The sequence below is a fragment of the Geotrypetes seraphini genome, chromosome 6, assembly GCF_902459505.1.
Source record: "Geotrypetes seraphini chromosome 6, aGeoSer1.1, whole genome shotgun sequence".
NCBI lineage: Eukaryota > Metazoa > Chordata > Amphibia > Gymnophiona > Dermophiidae > Geotrypetes > Geotrypetes seraphini.
Window position 1 is genome coordinate 50,433,817 of NC_047089.1, and position 19,497 is coordinate 50,453,313.

General features: G+C 43.4%; 1 protein-coding gene across 1 annotated transcript in view; it reads right to left on the reverse strand.

Annotated features, from left to right (window-relative positions):
• HSPH1 (heat shock protein family H (Hsp110) member 1) overlaps positions 1 to 19,497 on the reverse strand; it is a 161,714-nt gene that overhangs the window by 121,913 nt on the left and 20,304 nt on the right. Inside the window, exons 3-5 of the mRNA XM_033950106.1 lie at positions 14,891 to 15,031; positions 13,652 to 13,774; positions 2,427 to 2,526 (exon numbers count right to left, since the gene is read on the reverse strand). Of these exons, the coding sequence (XP_033805997.1) occupies positions 2,427 to 2,526; positions 13,652 to 13,774; positions 14,891 to 15,031 (364 nt within the window). The remainder of the gene's footprint in view (positions 1 to 2,426; positions 2,527 to 13,651; positions 13,775 to 14,890; positions 15,032 to 19,497) is intronic.

Genomic DNA, 19,497 nt, shown 5'->3' on the forward strand with positions numbered 1-19,497 from the left:
TAGGTTTTTACCTTCAATATTTTTCTGTTAGTCCCTGTAAGATTACCTATGCACCCAACCCACAATCTTGGAGTTGCAGAAATCCAACCCCCTTCCAAGCACATGCTCCTCCCCCTTAGACAGAGCTAGAGCCATATCCAGTTGAGTCCCAAAGCCAAGTAATATACCTGAACAAATCTAAGACAAAGTGGGGTTTCGGGGAAGATCCCCAGCAACATAAATGATTCTTGAACCGGTCTGCTCTTCAAAACATGAAGTAATAAACAGGCACAAAGGCAACTCAGAAAAACATTGAGGAACAATGTAGAATGAGCACCCCATGAAAGAGCCTTCAGAAATGCGCATACTCACAGAAAAATCCCCACAGGATCTGGCAACTTGCTGGACCATCTTCAAGCCTGTAAGGAGAATTAGAGAATGACATGGGGACAAATTTTTCCCCATCCCCGTGGGAACTCATTTTTCCATCCTGTACCTGCCCCATTCCTGCAAGCTCCATCCTCACCTGACAAGCCTCAAACACTTTAAAATCATAAGTGATCAAGGCATGTGTGGTTAAGGCAGAGCTTACAGGAATGGGGCAGGGTCGTGACAAAACCCACGGGGACAGGATGGGGAAATAGAGTTCCTGCGGGGACAGGGAAAAATTTGTCCCCATGTCATTTTCTAAGGAGAATAACCAAGGTAGAAAGGATCAGGCTATTCCAAACCACTGCGCCAAAGAGTCCCCAAACTCAGAGCACAGACATTTTGCGCCAGACTCCAGAACCTCTGGGCAAGATTTTTTTCTGAAGTCAAGGACCCAAGCCACCTCCCCAGCCCTAGAGTTCCTGGAGGAGGTGAAGTCTGAAGCTGCCGCCACCTCCCCCACCTGCTACAGCACACAGTTGCTAATCTGGCACAATCATGCACACATTCAACAGATTAGGAGCTGGGAAGTCCATCCCAAATAACTTTGGTGCAAACTGAGGGGTTCTGAGTAGAAATAAAACTTTTGAAAAAAAAAAAAAAAAAAGATAATTTAAAATCCAAGATGGCCACCATTAGCGAATTTGCGCCAAAAATGGCAAAATAAGCAAAATCTGAAACCTACCCTCAGAATCTGTGAAAAAAAATTACTTTTAAAACATTTAACAAGCCTCCCCCGAAGTTCCTATAGGAAATAAGAGGGTTACTCAAGAGTCACTGAAGTGCTTTGCCTGTCAGTCTTTTCATATAGCAGCTGAATGGAGAAAAGGATTTTCTGCTTCAGAATAGCTCCAAATGGACCACACTTGAAGATCGGACACCGACTGTTACCTCCGCCCCCAGGGATTCTCACCACATGATCAGGGGCGGGAAATGAAGCCTGTACCCTGAAACCTGGGGAGTCACTCCAGATGCATACAGCCTGCGCTTAAACCCATGACCAGGTCAGTGGGCAAGCAAACTCCCAGGTGAGTGGACTCCGAGTCCAAGAAAGGTGGCACACAGCTGGCTCCACAGATCCACCAAAGTTTCTTTGTGAAGCAGCAGTCTGGCTCCATGGGACTGTGTCCTTTCTGTCAACAGGGGACCATCAGAAAGGGATCTCAAGTCACTGAAGCCACCGAAAAAATGAACTTTAAACAAAAAAATAAGAAAAGAAAGCAGAGCAATTCAAAAGACTTCTGCATGGATTGCTTGCAGAAACTGAAACTGGATATGGCTGTAGCTCTGAGTCTAAGGGGAAGGAGCATGTGCTCAGAAGGTGTCTGGATTGCGGGTTGGGATTAATCACCTAGCGTATGGAATCCAGAAGGGACATAACAGAACAAAGCTTTATAAAATCTAGCAGTACTCCCCCATCCACCTTCACCCAGTACTGTCCGCTCCAAGAGTGTCACAGTAAGTCTGCCAGAGCACAGCATTTAATGAAGTCTACCACCTGATTAAGTACAATTCTGCTCCCCTTGCCATATTCTTTCAAACCCCAAAAATCTATCTATGCACCATTAGTAAAGAGTTGGCCTAAGGTGCAGAGACCCTTACTAGCGAACAAATCAAAGAATTTATTAAACTTGAAACTTGAAGTTAAAAATCAGATAATGTATGTTAATATCTAACTCACCAACACAAGACAGGCCGAAAATCCCAATCTTGAAATGTTGACAGTTTTTAGAAAATCATAACTCATATCACCCACTCCCTGCCAATGACTGCCCATGACTTAAATGTAAAAATATGCCCGTCAATGAACAGATCCTACAAAAGCCTACGTAGCCCTCAACTTTACTGGTAAGATAATAAATGCAACACTTCATGACATACACACTTAGATCTACAGCAGAACACTTATATATATCAAAATTCTACACCAGAGCTGGGTTTTTTGTGCACAGCCTTCCTTAACTTGACTTTCAAACTAGGTAGTATAGAAAATAAAAAATTAAGCATTTCTCTCATACCTGCAGTCATATCATTCATTAATCTCAAACAGTTCAGGCCAACAATTTGAGCAGCATCCAACACAGACCTCCTTTCTGCATCTGTAAAGAATGAAGGAACCTGAGAAAGAAATATTAAGAATGAAATCACAAGACAATTAGATAAAAAGTCTGTAGCTCAAATGTTTTAGACCCAATGCTATAGTCGGATATTGTTAAATTTAGTCATACCTTTTAAATTTCCTTTAATTTAGGACTGTTGCACCAGCCTGCCAAAGTGAGTTATATTTCCCTCCTGCCAACAGAAAGAGGTAGGAAACAGATTTCCCTCCGTGATCTCACCAGTATATAGGCTAGTGCTCTGTGGAAAACTTTAGTATAGTCAATTCCGTTTAAGTGCAAGCCCTTTGGACCGGTTCACCACATGCGCTGAAACGGAGTGTGCGCTTAATCATAGTACCATGTGAAGAGAGTCGAGCACTGTAATTTTTCTCGCAAGATGAGCAGCTCGGGGGCAGAATTCCGAGTTTGCATTGATCACTGCCACCACATATCTTAGGACGAGTGACCTGTAATGACGTTTGAAGTTTGCAATTATCCCTTGGTTTTTGTTGCTTTCATATTCAACAGGCAGGCATCTTGAAGCCAACAGCTTCGCTACGTTTGAAAGTGGTGTATACGTCTGTTTAATTGGGAGACCATACTGTTGTTCATCTGTGTGAGTAACTGTGGGAGGACCTGGAGTACACCACTCTCAGGGGACAGGCCCTTCCAATTTATGTACAAGTTTACTGTAATAACGCCTAAGCGCCGTCTGACATCAGCATGGTGGTGATTTTTGACCACGCGACGCCACGGTGCAGTTCTGAAAGTTCAAATACATGGCCCAGCCTAGACTGTTGTTCCAAAACACATGGATCATCTGTGATTTTTTTTAACTGGAGTGAACATTACGTGAAAGAATAGAGGTAGGACCTATGATATCAGTGCGCATAAGCAGATTGTGTGCTTATCAGAATTGCAAATATCCAGAGTTTATGTCTAGTGACTTTAATGTATAAAAACAGGACCATGGTGGTCGGGTGCGGATAAACAAAGCATGCACTTAGGTGAAGTCGACTGTATGTCTTTGCTAAAGCAGCAAAAGGGACAATATACAAGGGGAGTTCAATAATTTATCTACCCGAGTATGAACCTAAGTAGCAAACATGTTAAACAACTCTGTGCATGTTGACATGTCTCAAGGTTACTTATACAGTGTTGTGGCTCAGTGCGAGACTGCGAGTCTAACATTTCAAGAAACAGGATGTCAGGAGAGTTCTCGTGTGAATTAAGTTAGAATCTACTAGATCTGGAGCACCATTCAGTGATAAAATTTCTCACAAAAGGGAAAAAGCCAGAGGAGATCCATGAATGCAGTTTAAGGCAAGTCTGCCCCATCATCTTACAAAGTAAAATTTTGGAGCAAGAAGTTTAAGTGTGTAGAGAGTCCACTGAAGATGACCCTCACACTGGGTGGCCTATGGAAGCAATTTCCACAGAAATGTGCAAGAAAGTTGAGGCTTTAATTTTGCCAGACAAATGAATTAAGGTTATCCAAATAGCTGAAAAAATGGGCATCTCGGCAGGTACAGTTTGGAAAATAATTCATAAAAAGTTGGGCATGTCCAGCAAGATGGGTTCCAAGAATGCAGATACCATATCAGAAGGCCATGAGGTTCCAGTGCTGTCAGGAGAACTTGGAGATGCTCCATGAAGACCAAGTAAATTCTTTTTCATCATTTGGTGACTGGAGATGAGACTTAGGTCTATCACAGAGATCCTGAGTCCAAAATGGAGTCAATGCAGTAGAAGCAAAAAAGTTCAAGACAGAAAAATCTGCAGGCAAAGCCATTGCAACTGTCTTCTGGGATGAAGGACTTTTGCTTCTGGAGTACAGTGACGTAGGGAAAAAATTTGTCCCCGTCCCAGCCCTGTCATGCAAAATGTCTTCTCATGTGCACAAAAAGCACAGTTACTTACTAACAGGTGTTATCCAGGGACAGCAGGCAGATATTCTTAACTCATGGGTGACGTCACCGACGGAGGCCCGGTACGGACCTTTTTAACTAGAAAGTTCTAGTTGGCCACACCGCGCATGCGCGGGTGCCTTCCCGCTCGACGGAGGAGTGCATGGTCCCCAGTTAAGATAAGCCAGCTAAGAAGCCAACCCGGGGAGGAGGGTGGGACGTAAAAATATCTGCCTGCTGTCCCTGGATAACACCTGTTACGGTAAGTAACTGTGCTTTATCCCAGGACAAGCAGGCAGCATATTCTTAACTCATGGGTGACCGCCAAGCTAACAGAGAGGGAGGAGGGATGGTTGGCCATTAGGAAAATAAATTTTGTAACACAGATTGGCCGAAGTGTCCATCCCGTCCGGAGAAGGCATCCAGACAGTAGTGAGTAGTGAACGTGTGAACTGAGGACCAAGTGGCAGCTTTGCAGATCTCCTCGATGGGCGTGGAGCGGAGGAAAGCCACAGAAGCCGCCATAGCTCTGACCCTGTGGGTCGTGACAGCACCTTCCAGTGAGAGACCGGCCCGAGCATAACAGAACGCAATGCAGGCAGCAAGCCAGTTGGAAAGCGTCCGTTTAGAGACAGGGCGACCTAGACGGTTAGGGTCGAAGGACAGAAAGAGCCGAGGGGACGAGCGGTGAGCCCTGGTACGGTCAAGGTAGTATGCAATGGCACGCTTACAGTCTAGAGTGTGTAACGCCTATTCCCCAGGATGAGCATGGGGCTTAGGGAAAAAGACAGGCAATACAATGGACTGGTTGAGGTGGAAGTCCGAGACCACCTTGGGAAGAAATCTAGGATGGGTACGCAGAACCACCTTGTCATGGTGAAAAACAGTGAAAAGTGGGTCGGCAACCAGTGCATGCAGCTCACTAACCCTCCTGGCAGAGGTGATGTCAATGAGGAAAAGCACCTTCCAGGTGAGAAATTTGAGTGAATTCGTGGCAAGAGGCTCAAAAGGAGGTTTCATGAGAGCGGATAAAACCACATTCAGGTCCCAGACGACTGGAGGGGGCTTCAGGGGTGGTTTGACATTGAAGAGGCCTCTCATGAACCGGGAAACCAGTGGATGAGCCCTGAGAGGTTTTCTGAGGATAGGCTCATGAAACGCAGTGAGGGCACTGAGGTGGACTCTGATTGAGGTAGACTTGAGGCCAGCGTCGGACAGAAAGAGCAAGTAGTCCAGAACAGTTTCCACCGCCAGTGAGGTGGGATTGTGGTGATGTAGTAGACACCAAGAGGAGAACCGGGTCCATTTTTGATGGTAACACTGAAGGGTAGCCGGTTTCCTGGAGGCATTCAAAACGCGACGAACAGGCTGAGATAGATTGTCTGGAGAGGTCAGCCCGAGAGAAACCAAGCTGTCAGGTGGAGCGAAGACTGATTGGGATGCAGGAGAGACTGATGCTGTTGTGTAAGTAGAGTAGGAAACACAGGAAGAGGAATGGGTTCCCTGGAGCTGAGCTGGAGCAGGAGGGAGAACCAATGTTGGCGAGGCCACCGAGGGGCGATGAGAATCATGGTGGCTCTGTCCCTGCGGAGTTTGAACAACGTCCGTAACATCAGAGGCAGTGGAGGAAAGGCATAGAGGAACCGATCCGTCCAGTCGAGCAGGAATGCATCCAGGGCCAGACGATGAGGAGAGAAGAGTCTGGAGCAGAACTGGGGCAGCTGATGGTTGTGAGGAGCTGCAAAGAGGTCCACCTGAGGAGTGCCCCAGCGAGCAAAAATGGAGTGGAGTGTGGGAGGATCCAGAGTCCACTCGTGATGTCGAAGGATGCGGCTGAGGTTGTCGGCCAGGGAGTTCTGTTCGCCCTGGTTATATACAGCCTTGAGGAAGAGACTGTGGGCCGTGGCCCAGGTCCAGATGCGGATGGCCTCCTGACAGAGGAGGGGAGATCCTGTGCCGCCTTGCTTGTTTATGTAGTACATGGCGACTTGGTTGTCTTTGCACAGGAGGAGAACCTGAGGGTAGAGAAGGTGCTGGAAGGCCTTGAGGGCATAGAACATGGCCCTGAGTTCCAGGAAATTGATGCGATGTTGACGCTCCTGAGGGGTCCAGAGTCCCTGAGTGCGAAGATCTCCCAGGTGAGCTCTCCACGCATAGGGGGAGGCATCTGTGGTCATGATCATGGAGTGAGGGGGTAGATGAAAGAGTAGACCCCTGGAAAGATTGGAGGAGTTCAACCACCATTGAAGAGATTGCTGAAGAGACGATGTCAGAGATGAGATGAGAAAGAGGATCTGCGGTCTGTAACCATTGGTTGGCTAGAGTCCACTGAGGTGTCCTGAGGTGGAGTCGCGCCAGAGGAAGCACATGGACCGTCGAGGCCATATGGCCCAGGAGAACCATCATCTGCCGAGCTGGAATGGAGTGATGAAGGAGCAGCTGACGGCAGAGGTGGAGCAGGGTCTGTTGGCGGTCGGAGGGGAGAAACGCCCTCATCAGAGTGGTGTCGAGAACTGCTCCAATGAACTGGAGTCGCTGTGTGGGGAGCAGATGCGACTTGGGATAGTTGATTTCGAATCCCAGAAGATGGAGGAAAGAGATGGTGTGGTGAGTGGCTTGCAGCACAAGTGGAGACGTAGGTGCTTTCACTAACCAATCGTCCAAGTAGGGGAACACCTGGAGGTTGTGAGACCTGAGAAAGGCCGCCACCACAATAAGGCACTTGGTGAACACCCTGGGCGATGATGCGAGGCCAAAGGGTAGCACTTTGTACTGATAGTGGTGGTGCTGAATCTGAAATCTGAGGTAGCGATGGGAATTCAGATGGATTGGGATGCGAGTGTAGGCCTCTTTGAGGTCTAGGGAGCATAGCCAGTCGTGGTGAGAGAGAAGAGGGTAAAGCGTGGCCAGGGAGAGCATTCTGAACTTCTCTTTGACCAGACACTTGTTGAGGTCCCTGAGATCGAGGATGGGACGAAGGTCTCCTGTTTTCTTGGGAACCAGGAAGTAGCGGGAGTAGAATCCCTGACCCCTTTGGTCCGGGGGCACCTCTTCGATGGCATTGAGAAGAAGGAGGGATTGGACCTCCCTCAGGAGGAGGAGGGTTTGGGAGGAGTGAGAAGCAGACTCTACGGGAGGATTGTCTGGTGGAAGAGTCTGGAAGTTGAGAGAGTAGCCGTGGCGAATGATGTTGAGGACCCACTGGTCCAAAGTGATGACCTCCCAACGTCTGAGGAAAAGTTGAAGACGTCCTCCGATAGGTTGAGGGGGAGATAGTGACGGTGGGAGACTGGCTATGCTCTGGAGAAAGGAGTCAAAAGGGTTGAGATGGTTTTGATGGAGGAAGAGGCTTGGCAGGCTGATGAGACTGCGAGCGAGCCCGAGGTTGATGCTGGTGGCGAGGACGGCGAGACTGTTGTTGAGGCGGGTTGAGAGGTCTGGCCGAGAACCTGCGCTGGTAAGAAGACTGTTGTCTGTAGGGGCGAGCAGGTGGAGTCTTCTTTTTAGGTTTGATCAGAGTGTCCCACCTGGTCTCATGTGCTGAGAGCTTCTGGGTTGTCGAGTCCAGGGACTCTCCGAAGAGTTCATCACCCAGACAAGGTGCGTTAGCCAGGCGGTCCTGGTGGTTAATGTCAAGGTCAGAGACTCTCAGCCATGCCAAACGGCGCATAGCCACCGCCATGGCAGATGCGCGAGAGGTCAGCTCAAACGAGTCGTAAATGGAGCGAACCATGAACTTCCTGAGTTGGAGGAGGCTGGAGATTTGCTGCTGGAAAAGAGGGACCTTACGTTCAGGAAGATATTTCTGTAAGGAGGAGAGTTGTTGCACCAGATGCTTCATGTAGAAGGAGAAGTGGAAGGTGTAGTTGTTTGCTCTATTGGCTAACATTGCATTTTGGAAAAGGCGTTTACAAAATTTATCCATAGTTTTTCCCTCTCGTCGGGCAGGAAGGCACTCGCGCATGCGCAGTGCGGCCAACTAGAACTTTCTAGTTAAAAAGGTCCGTACTGGGGCTCCGTCGGTGACGTCACCCATGAGTTAAGAATATGCTGCCTGCTTGTCCTGGGATAATTGTACTTATTTTATTAAAGTATAAAAAGAAATAATATTCAGTACAATTGTCATTTTGTAAATCACAAATACAGAACAAGGATCAACAAAACCCTAATCTCCCTCTCCTCCCCCGCACAAATATCCCCTCCACTATCGAGAAAACCAAAGTCAAATTACTACAGAATGCTACATAGAAAATCAAGCTATAAGAACACTTCAGTCACACATGGCAGGAACAGTGTTAAGGGAATGCAACTAGGACAACTGCCCCCTGGTCAGAGAGCCCCAAGCCAGCTGGAAGCTAAAGAAGCATGGTCTGGGCTTTACGGTCCCCAGTTATGTCTAACACCAGCTCTAGCAGGATACATATTTCAAATCAGATATATTCTAATCACAAAATAGAAAATAAAATTTTTTTTATATCTTTTGTTTTCTGATCATTTTATTCTTCACATTGTATTTGTCTCAAGCTCTAGTTTCTGTTTCATTCTGTCTACTCTTAACTCACTTGCCAGGGTCTCCTGACCATTTGACGTCTTTATCCATTCATCCATCTCTGTGTATGCTTTTTTCCCTATGTTCAGCATCTCCATTCTGTCTCCTATTCTCCCCTTTCTACTATTTCCCCTGTGCCCATCTCCTTTCCTTAATCAACATTATTCTGTGTCCCTATCCCCTCCATGCCCAGTGTCAATCCTCTGTGGTCCTATGCCTCCCTCCCAAGTCCAACATATCTCTTCTGTGTTCCTCTTCTCCCTCATGTCTAGCCATCTTCTGTGTCCATATACCCTCCTATGTCTGGCATTGCCCCACTGACCTGTGTCCATATACCATTACCATGCAGCATTCCCCTTTGTGTCCCTGTCCCTATGCTCCCACCAATGCCCACCATCTTTCCTCTTTTTACATATCTCCCTGTGTCTAACTTCTCCCCTCTTACTCCCCTTACACCAAAGTGTCTCTCACCCTCTCTTTCCTCCCTCCCTCCATGTTATACATTTCACTTCCTTCATCCCCTTGGGTTTCGCATCTCTTTTCCTTTTTTCTCCTACTCCCTGCAGGTCCAGCACCTCTCTCTCTTCCCTTCACTGCCAGTTGAAACTCTTATGGTTTGTTTCTTAGATCTAAATTAGCTATGAATATTTTGGAATTTTGGGGCGTTAGCTTACATTGCTTTCTGTTGTGTCATGTTTGTTTAATACATTTGTCTATCCTAAGGAACTAAAAGTATTTGCCACAAGGATTGGAGAACAAAGTTACAAAGCTTTCTTCTCACTTTAAACTGAAGTTACTGATCGTTTATTGGAAGTGGTAGTCTATGAACAGGACTTTTTAGATTAGGTTTGTATTTTTTATTTTTTGCAATGCACTTTATTCACTGGTCTCTATTGGGGATAGTAGTCTTGGGGAATATTATGAATTAAATGTTTAAATTACATTTATTCAATGTGTTTGAATACAATTATAATAAATAATTGATAGATTTTGATAAAATGTTGAGAAAATCAGCTTCTTTATTGCGATGTGTTATGTTCGTTCATCATAACATTCATTTAGCTCCGTTTAGATTTGTTTTCTTGCATGTGGTCCTTAAGATTATTCCTTTGCTTTTGTTACTTATATGAAGTCCAACATACGTCGGACTCGTACTTACGTACGGGGTTCCTCATTCTACTTTCAGTGTTCCAACGCACCCCTCTCCCAACATACCCCTCTCCCTCACTTCACTCCATGTCCCAAGTAAGTGCCTTCCTCTCGCGGGTGTTTACCTTCTGGCCAGTTCCCTCCTCCTTACAGCCACAGTCACTTCTCTTCAAAAAGCCACAGGCAGCGGCTCCTATGTGTGTGACCCACGGCTGACATGAAAGCATTCCCTCCGATGTCAGATGGAAGGCTTTCAGCTCAGCTGCGGCTGCACGTAGCAGCCACTTGCTTATGCAAACCAAGGTATTGACCAAGCAAGAGACCTGGCAAAAAGGGATGAACAGTAACCCAAAAAAGTCCAAGTTTCCAAGTTTATTGTAAATTTGATTGAATGCTTATCAAAATACTAAGCATTTTACAACAATAAAATGGGGGCAAGAACAGAATTAAAAACAATAATAAATAGATGAAATTTAGTCAGACAAACAAAGGACAAAGTAAATGTAATAAGAACAAGACGGAAAGGAGGGAGAAATACAATAAATACAGGAAAGAGAACATATATGGGAGAAAACAAAAGGACTAAGGAGATCAATGAGAAAAGAATAGTAGCATGATTAGTCGAAGGTATCAATGAATAGGAAGCTTTTTAAAGCTCCTTTAAATTTGTCTAAATTTTGCTCTGCCCGAAGATAAGTAGGTAATGCGTTCCAGAGTATGGGTGTGGTAACTGAGAATATTGTTGTTCTACGGGCATTTATTATTTTTAAAGAAGGAACCCAAAGTAGATGCTGTCCAGAGGATCTTAAGGATCTATTAGATTCATAAAGTATAAGATTTTTAATTGAGGAAAGCCGGTTCTTTAGTTTTGAGGGTTTTGAATATTAAGAGGGCAATCTTATAGATTATCCTGTATTGGACTGGAAACCAATGGGCTTTTTTTTTTTTTTTTAATTCTTTATTCATTTTTAAGCTTTCATCAAGTGTACAAAATTCATATTAACAATATTAAATAGAACACTTGAACATCTTATCAGTATACTTTATAAACATAAAAGCAACCCTCCCCATTTCTTGCCCTAAGTACTTTTTAAGCAGCTGCTGCTGAATCTCCTGTGGGCTCTGATATATTAAGAATTGGACTGATTCTCACTTTTGGCAAAAAAACAAGTCACTGATAAAACAGGAAACTAACAGAACCACATGCTTTTACTATTTCTGCAGTCTTTCCAGTCAGGTATTTAAGATGTGATGTGTTCTAAAGCAAAAAAAATTTAAAAATCTGATTGAAAGTGATATCTTCAATCTGCCTGAAGACCCTAGGAAGATCACACTTGGAAGGCTACCCAACTTTGATGGGTGTGTTCTCAGTTAACTCAGCAGCTATAACATTTGATTTTCTATTTATATCTAAGAAACAAAAGAATTTTCTTCTTCCAAAATCCATCCACTGAGAAGTATTCAGAACCACTCTTGACCATACCTCCTGCTACGAATTGGTATTTTTAATCATTTTCAGTGGTACAGTTTACCAGATTTTTTCTCTATCTCTCACCAACATTGCTTAGTGAAGGTCTTCGGCTAGTGGTGACAATGTTTTACTAGAACTAGGCCCAGTTCCAACGGACACTTTCTTGAATTTTTTTCTTACTTTGGCTTCCTGCATATCCCAAAACTTTTGCATTTTCAAATTAATGTGCTTGACCTCTCTCAACTGCTTCTGCCATTGGCGCAGTTCTTGAACTTCACTAGAGCAGCACATCCGATAACCTCTCCAGAATGACTGAATAATTAAGGCAGCCTCTTCTTCTGATATCAATAGGGACAGCGGAATTGGAGGTCTAGGATGCTCCTTTAATCTCTGTGCCACAAATGGGATGTTGGGGAAATCTACAAAGGCTTCATCTTTTCTTTTTGGGTTGAAGTTGTATAGCCATTCTGTGAAGAAATCACAGGCAATAAATTTTGTTCTCTTTCGCTCAAAATGCTTTTCCTTTTCTGCCAGAGCTGGCAGAAGAAATGGGAAAATGTAGGTTTCTAAATATTCTCTAGGGTAACATGTATTTGGATCAGGCCGTATGATATATTCAGATGCTGTACCAGAATCAGTGGGCTTTTTTTTTTTTTTTTAATATCTTTATTCATTTTCAAAAAATTACAACAAGTGTACAACAATCATTCAGAAAGACCTTTTTTTTTTTAAAAAGAGGAGTAAAGTGTTCATATTTTCCAGAGTTTGTAATCACTTTGATGGCAGTATTTTGTATCAACTGTAGGCGCCTAATGTCTTTCTGACAGATTCCCTGATATAAGGGGTTACAATAATCTATTTTCGAGATAAATAAATACATTAAAATATTAATTGATGATGGTGCCAGGATTTTTGCCAGAGATCTGATCATTCTAAGTCTGTAAAAGCAGCTTCATACCACAGTACCTATTTGCGAACAAAAGTTGAGTCGGTTGTCTATAATTACACCTAGGATTTTAACCATGTCAACAGATTTGTTTGGAATGTTAATACATATTGGAGATGTAATTTGAATACTATCTTTCCAACAAAAAGTGGAAACAATATAGCATAAGGATGAAATATAAAATATCTTTATTAACAAAAATAAACAGGTCACGATGTACAATAGTGAACAATAGAACCTAACATGGTCTGTGTTTCAGTGAATAAAGCCTTTCTCAGGAATCCATACTTCCACTATGTTGCTCTATATGGTAACTGAGCATATGACGATAGCAGCTTTTTTCAACATGTGCTTCAATTTTTTTTCCCTGTCTCTGAAACTCTAGCTGATATTGCTGATAGATTTTATTTTATATGTATCTTCCTTTAGATCTGATAAGAGAATCCTTGTTTTCAGCAATTTCCTTTACTTGACAAAATTCTTGTTTTATCGTCTTTTTTTGTGATTTACAAGGGGATACCAGATCTGATTTTCTTGTAATGCCTTGATTTGAGTGTTATATGGTATGCTTCAATGTAGCCATTTTAAAAGAATTTAAAGAAATCAAAGAGATACAAATGAAAATTCCAATCTGAAGGATATTGAAAAAATAGATGGGAAGGAGCTGAGCAAAAGCTCTAAACCGCCATCTTTGGTACTGCTCACGAGAGCCCCTGGAAGACACTTTTTAAAGTTCAACTATTAAGATAATATGTAATACTATTACTGGATTGTTGGTTCAACCTTGCCTTGATAATGAATGTGACTGTTGGTTAGACTGAATGGACCTCACAGGTCTTTCTGCCATCATTTACTATGTTAGGATGAGAATACAACTCACCTGTGCAGACTGGTGCAGCTGGACTATAAGAAAAGGGTAAATGAAAGGGTTGTGAATAAAGGCATACCAGTCTGTACTTTAAAAAAAAAAAAAAAAGAACTTTTATTACTGCTTTCAGTCTTCATGCATCGAAAATTGTTTGCTCTACTCATACATCCAGAAACTATAAAGTACTCTTATGATATTATACTCATAGTTCTGATTCAGTGCTCAAGATTTGACACAAGTTTGAGGGCACTTACTGATATGACACAGTCTGTTACTGGCTTCTTCAGGTTGTTCTCTGCAGTCTCCTTTAGTTTAGTTAGGAGCATGGCTGTTATTTGTTCCACACTGAAGGAATGCTCCTCACCCATGTACATCACCTACACAGGAAAAATGGGAAAGCAGAGTTCAGACATGTTTAATCTCTTTATAACAGAACCTCACACTACAGTCTTCATTAACCAAGATTCGCCATGCCCTACCTTTTAGTCAGACTGAATTAGGTATGTCAATTTCAATGGGCATGTTAACACAGCAGTTGGTGGTATCTGTTAGCTAGCTTCCATTACATCTTTGGAGCTTGGGACCATCCTCGCTTTATTCTTACCTACTGTTAGCAGGGGTTTGAGCGCAGACTGTTAGGCATCCTTAGGAGGCTCAGCAGTGTCTCAAAGGGTGCCAACTGTACTTTTCGCTTCCACCCTTCTGTCAGCATGTTCACTTCCACTCTTCTGTTAGCAATGTCATTGGTCCATGGGGATGAAGGTACAGTTAGACACCGTGTCTGACTAGCAGCCCAAAGATTGGAGTTGAAGAGGCATTCCCAGCATGAGACAATGATTCTTCTTGTTCAAGTTACTGTTCAGAGCTGAGGTAGGCTGCAGTACAAGAAATGAGTCATTCTGGTCAAGTGGTTATCTCCCAATGGCTGTGAGCCATCTGCAGAAGGAATCCACTCCAGATGTTTTTCTGCGACTACTTCACAAGGAGAGCTCTACTGCCACCTGTAGTTTTTCTCTTCTGAACATGAGCCTGAAGGAGTGTTTCTTTTCTGCTCTCCCCTTTTTCTTATTTTCTTCAGTTTTTTCATCCCTTTACATGGTTTTTGGTGCTTGGAGTGTTCACTTTCAGCTCTGCCGGCTTAGAGAATAAGCAGACTGGCTGGGGAAAAAAAAGGGTGTGGGCAAGGAAAAGAAAGGACCCTGCTGCACAGGGTCCTTTTACAAAGTGTATTCAAGTGTCACATAGACATGAATGACAGGGTCCTGCAAATCCAATGCAGTTGTCGCCTTAAGAACGTGCAGCTTTCTACAGCTCTCCATTTAGACTCTTGTTGACCAACAGCTACATAGTCTAAAGAATGCTACTTTTCAGGCCCACTGAATTGTTAAGAGATGCACAGAGAAATACAAAAAGTTCCTGAGCCCAGGCTACAAACAATCAACATTATACAATCGGAATAAACTTGACTGGCATGATCAATCTGATGTTCTTACCTTTACACCAACACCTCCATTATTCATCTGAACTAAATCAAAAGTCAGATTTTTTCTCTCCCTCTGGACAACTGGATCTTTAAAGGTCCAGCCATGGAATCTCTTGAAGTTTGATACAGTGTTGTTAGCATGAGTGATTTGCTGCAAAAATGAAAGACATGTTGCTTTTTCCTAGATTTCACAGGTAATTACTACAATTATCTAACCCAACCCACTTGTCATTCTCCCACAGATGGACAAATTTGTGTAACCTTATAAAAAAAAAAAAATAATAAATCTGCATGTTTTGAACTTGGGGAGACCGAAAAAGGAACAAAAATACCCACAAATATAGTTTAAAAAGTTACAAAGGGTGGGTCAGATAAAAAACAAAACAAAACACAGCATCAAGATAAAACAAAAATGTAAGTATAAAGAAAGTTGTTGATAAGTAAGTAATGGTCACCAATTAATTCTCAGTTATGGACAGCTGTGTAAGAGCATTGCTATAGAGCAGGACCAGACATGGTACATGTTTCAGCAATCAATGCCTTCCTCAGGAATCCACAAAATATATAAACAAAATTTATAAATGAAAACATGTGGATGTGGTGTGTAATGGCAAAGAGAAGAGTCAAAAGAAAAGCTTTTTAAGTGAAGGGAAAAAGGAAAGATTAATTAGCTCATTAAATCTTCCTTTTTGTAAATCCACACTATTCCTGAACCTTCAGGCAGTCGAAACCTTCTCGCAAGAACTCTTGTAGGAAGCTTTATTTGCATACTTTTACTCCTCCTCTTACCTCTGAACTGCCCTCTAATTCCTCAGTTTTGTAATACAGCAGAATCATTTCTGTAGAGGACACAGAAAAGGGAGGGGTACAGAGAAACTCCGAGAAACATGGCTAATCTGCTCATATTAATAAACAGCACAACAAATAAACATATGGCAAATATAATTAAACAACTGAAGGAGAACCAGGGCTGTGGAGTCTGAGACAATTTTGGGTAATAGAAACTGAGGAGTCGGAGTCAAAGGCTTTATCTACCGACTCCACAGCCCTGGTGAGAACACAGCCTGCACTAAAGGTGTGAGGCATAGAACCAATAAACCCCCTGGAGTGAAGAATGGGATTGTCTAACCTTAACAAGAATACCATCTGTGACTAAAACAAAAAGTCCAACTTACCAGTACTCACCGAGGCAGACAGCAGGAGAATCGGTATCTCCCAGGGCGAGCTTCAGGAATACAATGCGGGTTTACAAGAAAGAAGATTAACAAAGTAAGAATCTAAATCTTTCCTTCTTATATAGCCCCACTCTATTCCTGAACCTTCGAGACGTAATGAAGCAGTCTCAAAACTTAAGAGTGGAACCAATGAGCTTGCTACCAGAATCGAAGATCCAAATATGGAATCCCCCTTGGCTGCCACATCTATTCTGTAAAACTTAGTGAATATTTCCAGAGAAGACCAAGTGGTGGTTCTGCAAATCTCTTCTGGGAAAACCACTAAAGATTCAGCCCATGAGGAAGCAACACCTTGTGTGGAGTGGGCCTTCACTGATTTATTTATTTCATTTTCTATCCCGGCCTCCCCAAGGAGCTCAAAATGGGTTACAAGATATAGGAGGCCTCTTCCCAGATCTGATATAGGTAGAAAAAATTGCCATCTAATTCCATCTGGAAATTGATACCTTCAATGCCAGCCAACTCTTTCAGGCTGCCACCAAGTCAAACAGATCTGACAAACAAAATTCATTTGCAACTTCCAAATACCTCAACAAAACACTGCACACATCCAGAGATTTTAATATCCTATGTTTTCTCAAACCCAAGGATGCATAGGCTAGCAACACACCTTCTAATTGATATGGAAGCTAGAAACTACTTTCGGTTAAGAGGGTACAGTGCACAGTCATGCTCGAGTCCATAATTTTAAGAAAAGAATCTCTATAGGACAAAGCCTGAAGTTCAGATACTCTCCTAGCAGAGGTAATGGCCACCAAAACAGTCTTGATGGCGAGATCCATTAAAGAAACTTGGTCCAGTGGCTCAAACAGGGGATCTGCAAAAACCTTGAGAATCGGGTTAAGATTCTAAGTCAGAAACGACTGCCGCAGCAGACAGCAAAGCGCTCTTCAAAAATTTAATCACATCTGGATGAGCTGTAAGACAGCCCCCATGAGGTTTGGGACCGAAGCAAGAAAGCCTGGCTATTGAACTCTCAGAGAGCTGATTGCTACACCCTTTTCCAGGCCCTCCTATAGAAAAGTGAGCACCACCGGGATTGATGCAGAGCCCTGTCTTCACTCCTCCGAGCGCACCAGGACTGGAAACATTTCCAGGCCTTTGTGTATGCTGTGATGGTTGATCTCTTTTTACTCTGTAAAATGGTAGCAACTACACCATGCGAGTACCCCCTGCAAACTAGTGCGGCACACTCAAGAGACATGCTATAAGACCAATGCATTCCAGATCCTGCAGGGCCCTGCTGAGAAGACGTGGATAACAGGGAAGCTTAAGACCCTGATCCGGTTGTAGATGTATCAGGTCTGATAACCACAGTCATCTTGGCCAATCTGGTGCCACTAGAATCACCTTTCCCTGGTGCACCATGATTCTATGCAGCAGGCGCCCTATCGTGGGCCACGGAGGGGAGGCCCAGAAGAGACCTACCTTTGGCCACAGTTGGACCATGGCATCCAGATCTTCGCTGCCTGGTTTGTGTCTTCTGCTGAAGAATAGAGCTGCTTTCTTGTTGGCAGCCGACGCCATCAGGTCAAACTTCGGATATCACCATCTTTTCACTATACAAGTGAAGACTTTCTGGGAAAGCAACCATTCCCCAGGATCCAGGGTTTGGCATCTGAATAAATCCACCTGGCTACATGTGCTGCTGAAAATGCAAGATGATGAACTTCTGCCTATCAAAAAAGCATTTGGGCTTCCAAGTGTAGGGGTGCACTCTGTTCCCCTTGGCAATTGGCATAGGCTACTACCTTAGCATTGTCCAAGAAGACTCGACCCGCTTTGCAGTACACACTCAAATTTCAGGAGAGTCAGACAAATCACTCGAAGTTCCAAACAATTGGATGGACCACTTTCTATGGGTAGGGGACCAGCGCCCCTGGACCGGATATTCCTCACAATGCACTCCCCAGTCATAAAAGCTGGCATCTCATCAAGATCAAGGTTTAATCAATAGTGAAGTGCCATATCAAAGGAAAAGGATCTCAGAAATCCACGCCAAATGATCATACATCCTCACATGATGCACCACCCTCAGTCCAGAGTTGTGAATTCTGCCTGCTGTGTCTGATGCAGTTGCTTCCAAAGACGCCTTTGCAAAGTGGAACAGAGTCGACTTTCTCAACTGTTGAAGATTTTTTGCCTTGAAAAAGCTCACTGTTACAGGGCGAAACAAGCACCATCAGCAGCCATAGAGTTGCAACAGTACACAAGACATTAAGTGATCGGCAGGAGGAGTAAAGCAAGAATCTCCCCATGCTGCTGATAAGATAAGTGGCTGTTGAACTTTGAATTTTCAACAGCTTTTACTATACTGTACATTAAAAAAAACATCCATTGTACTCTTATCGATGGGAGGGTATTGTGCATATTCCCTAATGGAACAAATAAAAATATTTATAATTAATTGAAAAATTGAAAAGTAAACATTTAAAAGTAAAAAATGAGTGGATAAATTTTTTAAAAATACCACAAAAGAAAGTTTGATTAAAATAACATTTAATTTAAAAAAAATTTCTGAAGGTTTTTGGATCAATGAATGAAACCCCCATCCACACTTAAGCCTATGTGAGATTGTATGATCTTTTGGTGTGGATTTCTGAAATCCTTTTCCTTCAGTACAGCACTTCACTACTGATAACCTTGTTTTGAGTTATCTAGTAATCAGTGGTTTATTCCATTTTTGCTTTTTGTTTGATTCTTTGTCATCAAGATCACCCATGTTGAGATGGGGAGGGGAACTCCTACTGGAAAGAGGATTCAACCACCAGGCTAGACTGCAATGAGCCTCCGCTGTCAAAAGAAGCCGTTGATGCAGTAGATCCCTCTGTGGACATCAACAGGAAAGGAGCGCCCCCTGGAGTGAACATAAGTAGGTTCTTGCCCAGGGTACATCTATGATCACAACCATTGACCCCAGCACCTGCAAGTACTGCCAGGCTGTCGGAATGGGTGTGTTTTGAAAGGATCAGATCTGTTGGAGAAGCTTTGCATGCCTCCGGAAGAAATACTTTTTTCACTCCCATGGTGAAACGGATTCCTAAATATTCCAACTCTTGCATCGGAATGAGGTGACTTCTGAAAGCTGATCATCCAGCTGAACTTCTGTAACAACTAGACAACTTGGTGAACAGCCTGGCGTCCCTCAGATTTGAACTGGGCTCTGATGAACCAATCATCCAGATACAGATGGACTTCAATGCCGATTCAGCACAGGTGGGCTGCGAATACTACCACCACCTTGAAGGTCAGGGGTGCTGTATCCAGCCCAAAGGACAACGCTGCAAACTGGAAATGCTGTTCCAATATATGGAACCTCAAATATTTCCAGAGAGGCTAGAAATTTCCCCAGACCTCACCATTTCCATCCAGAAACACAGGA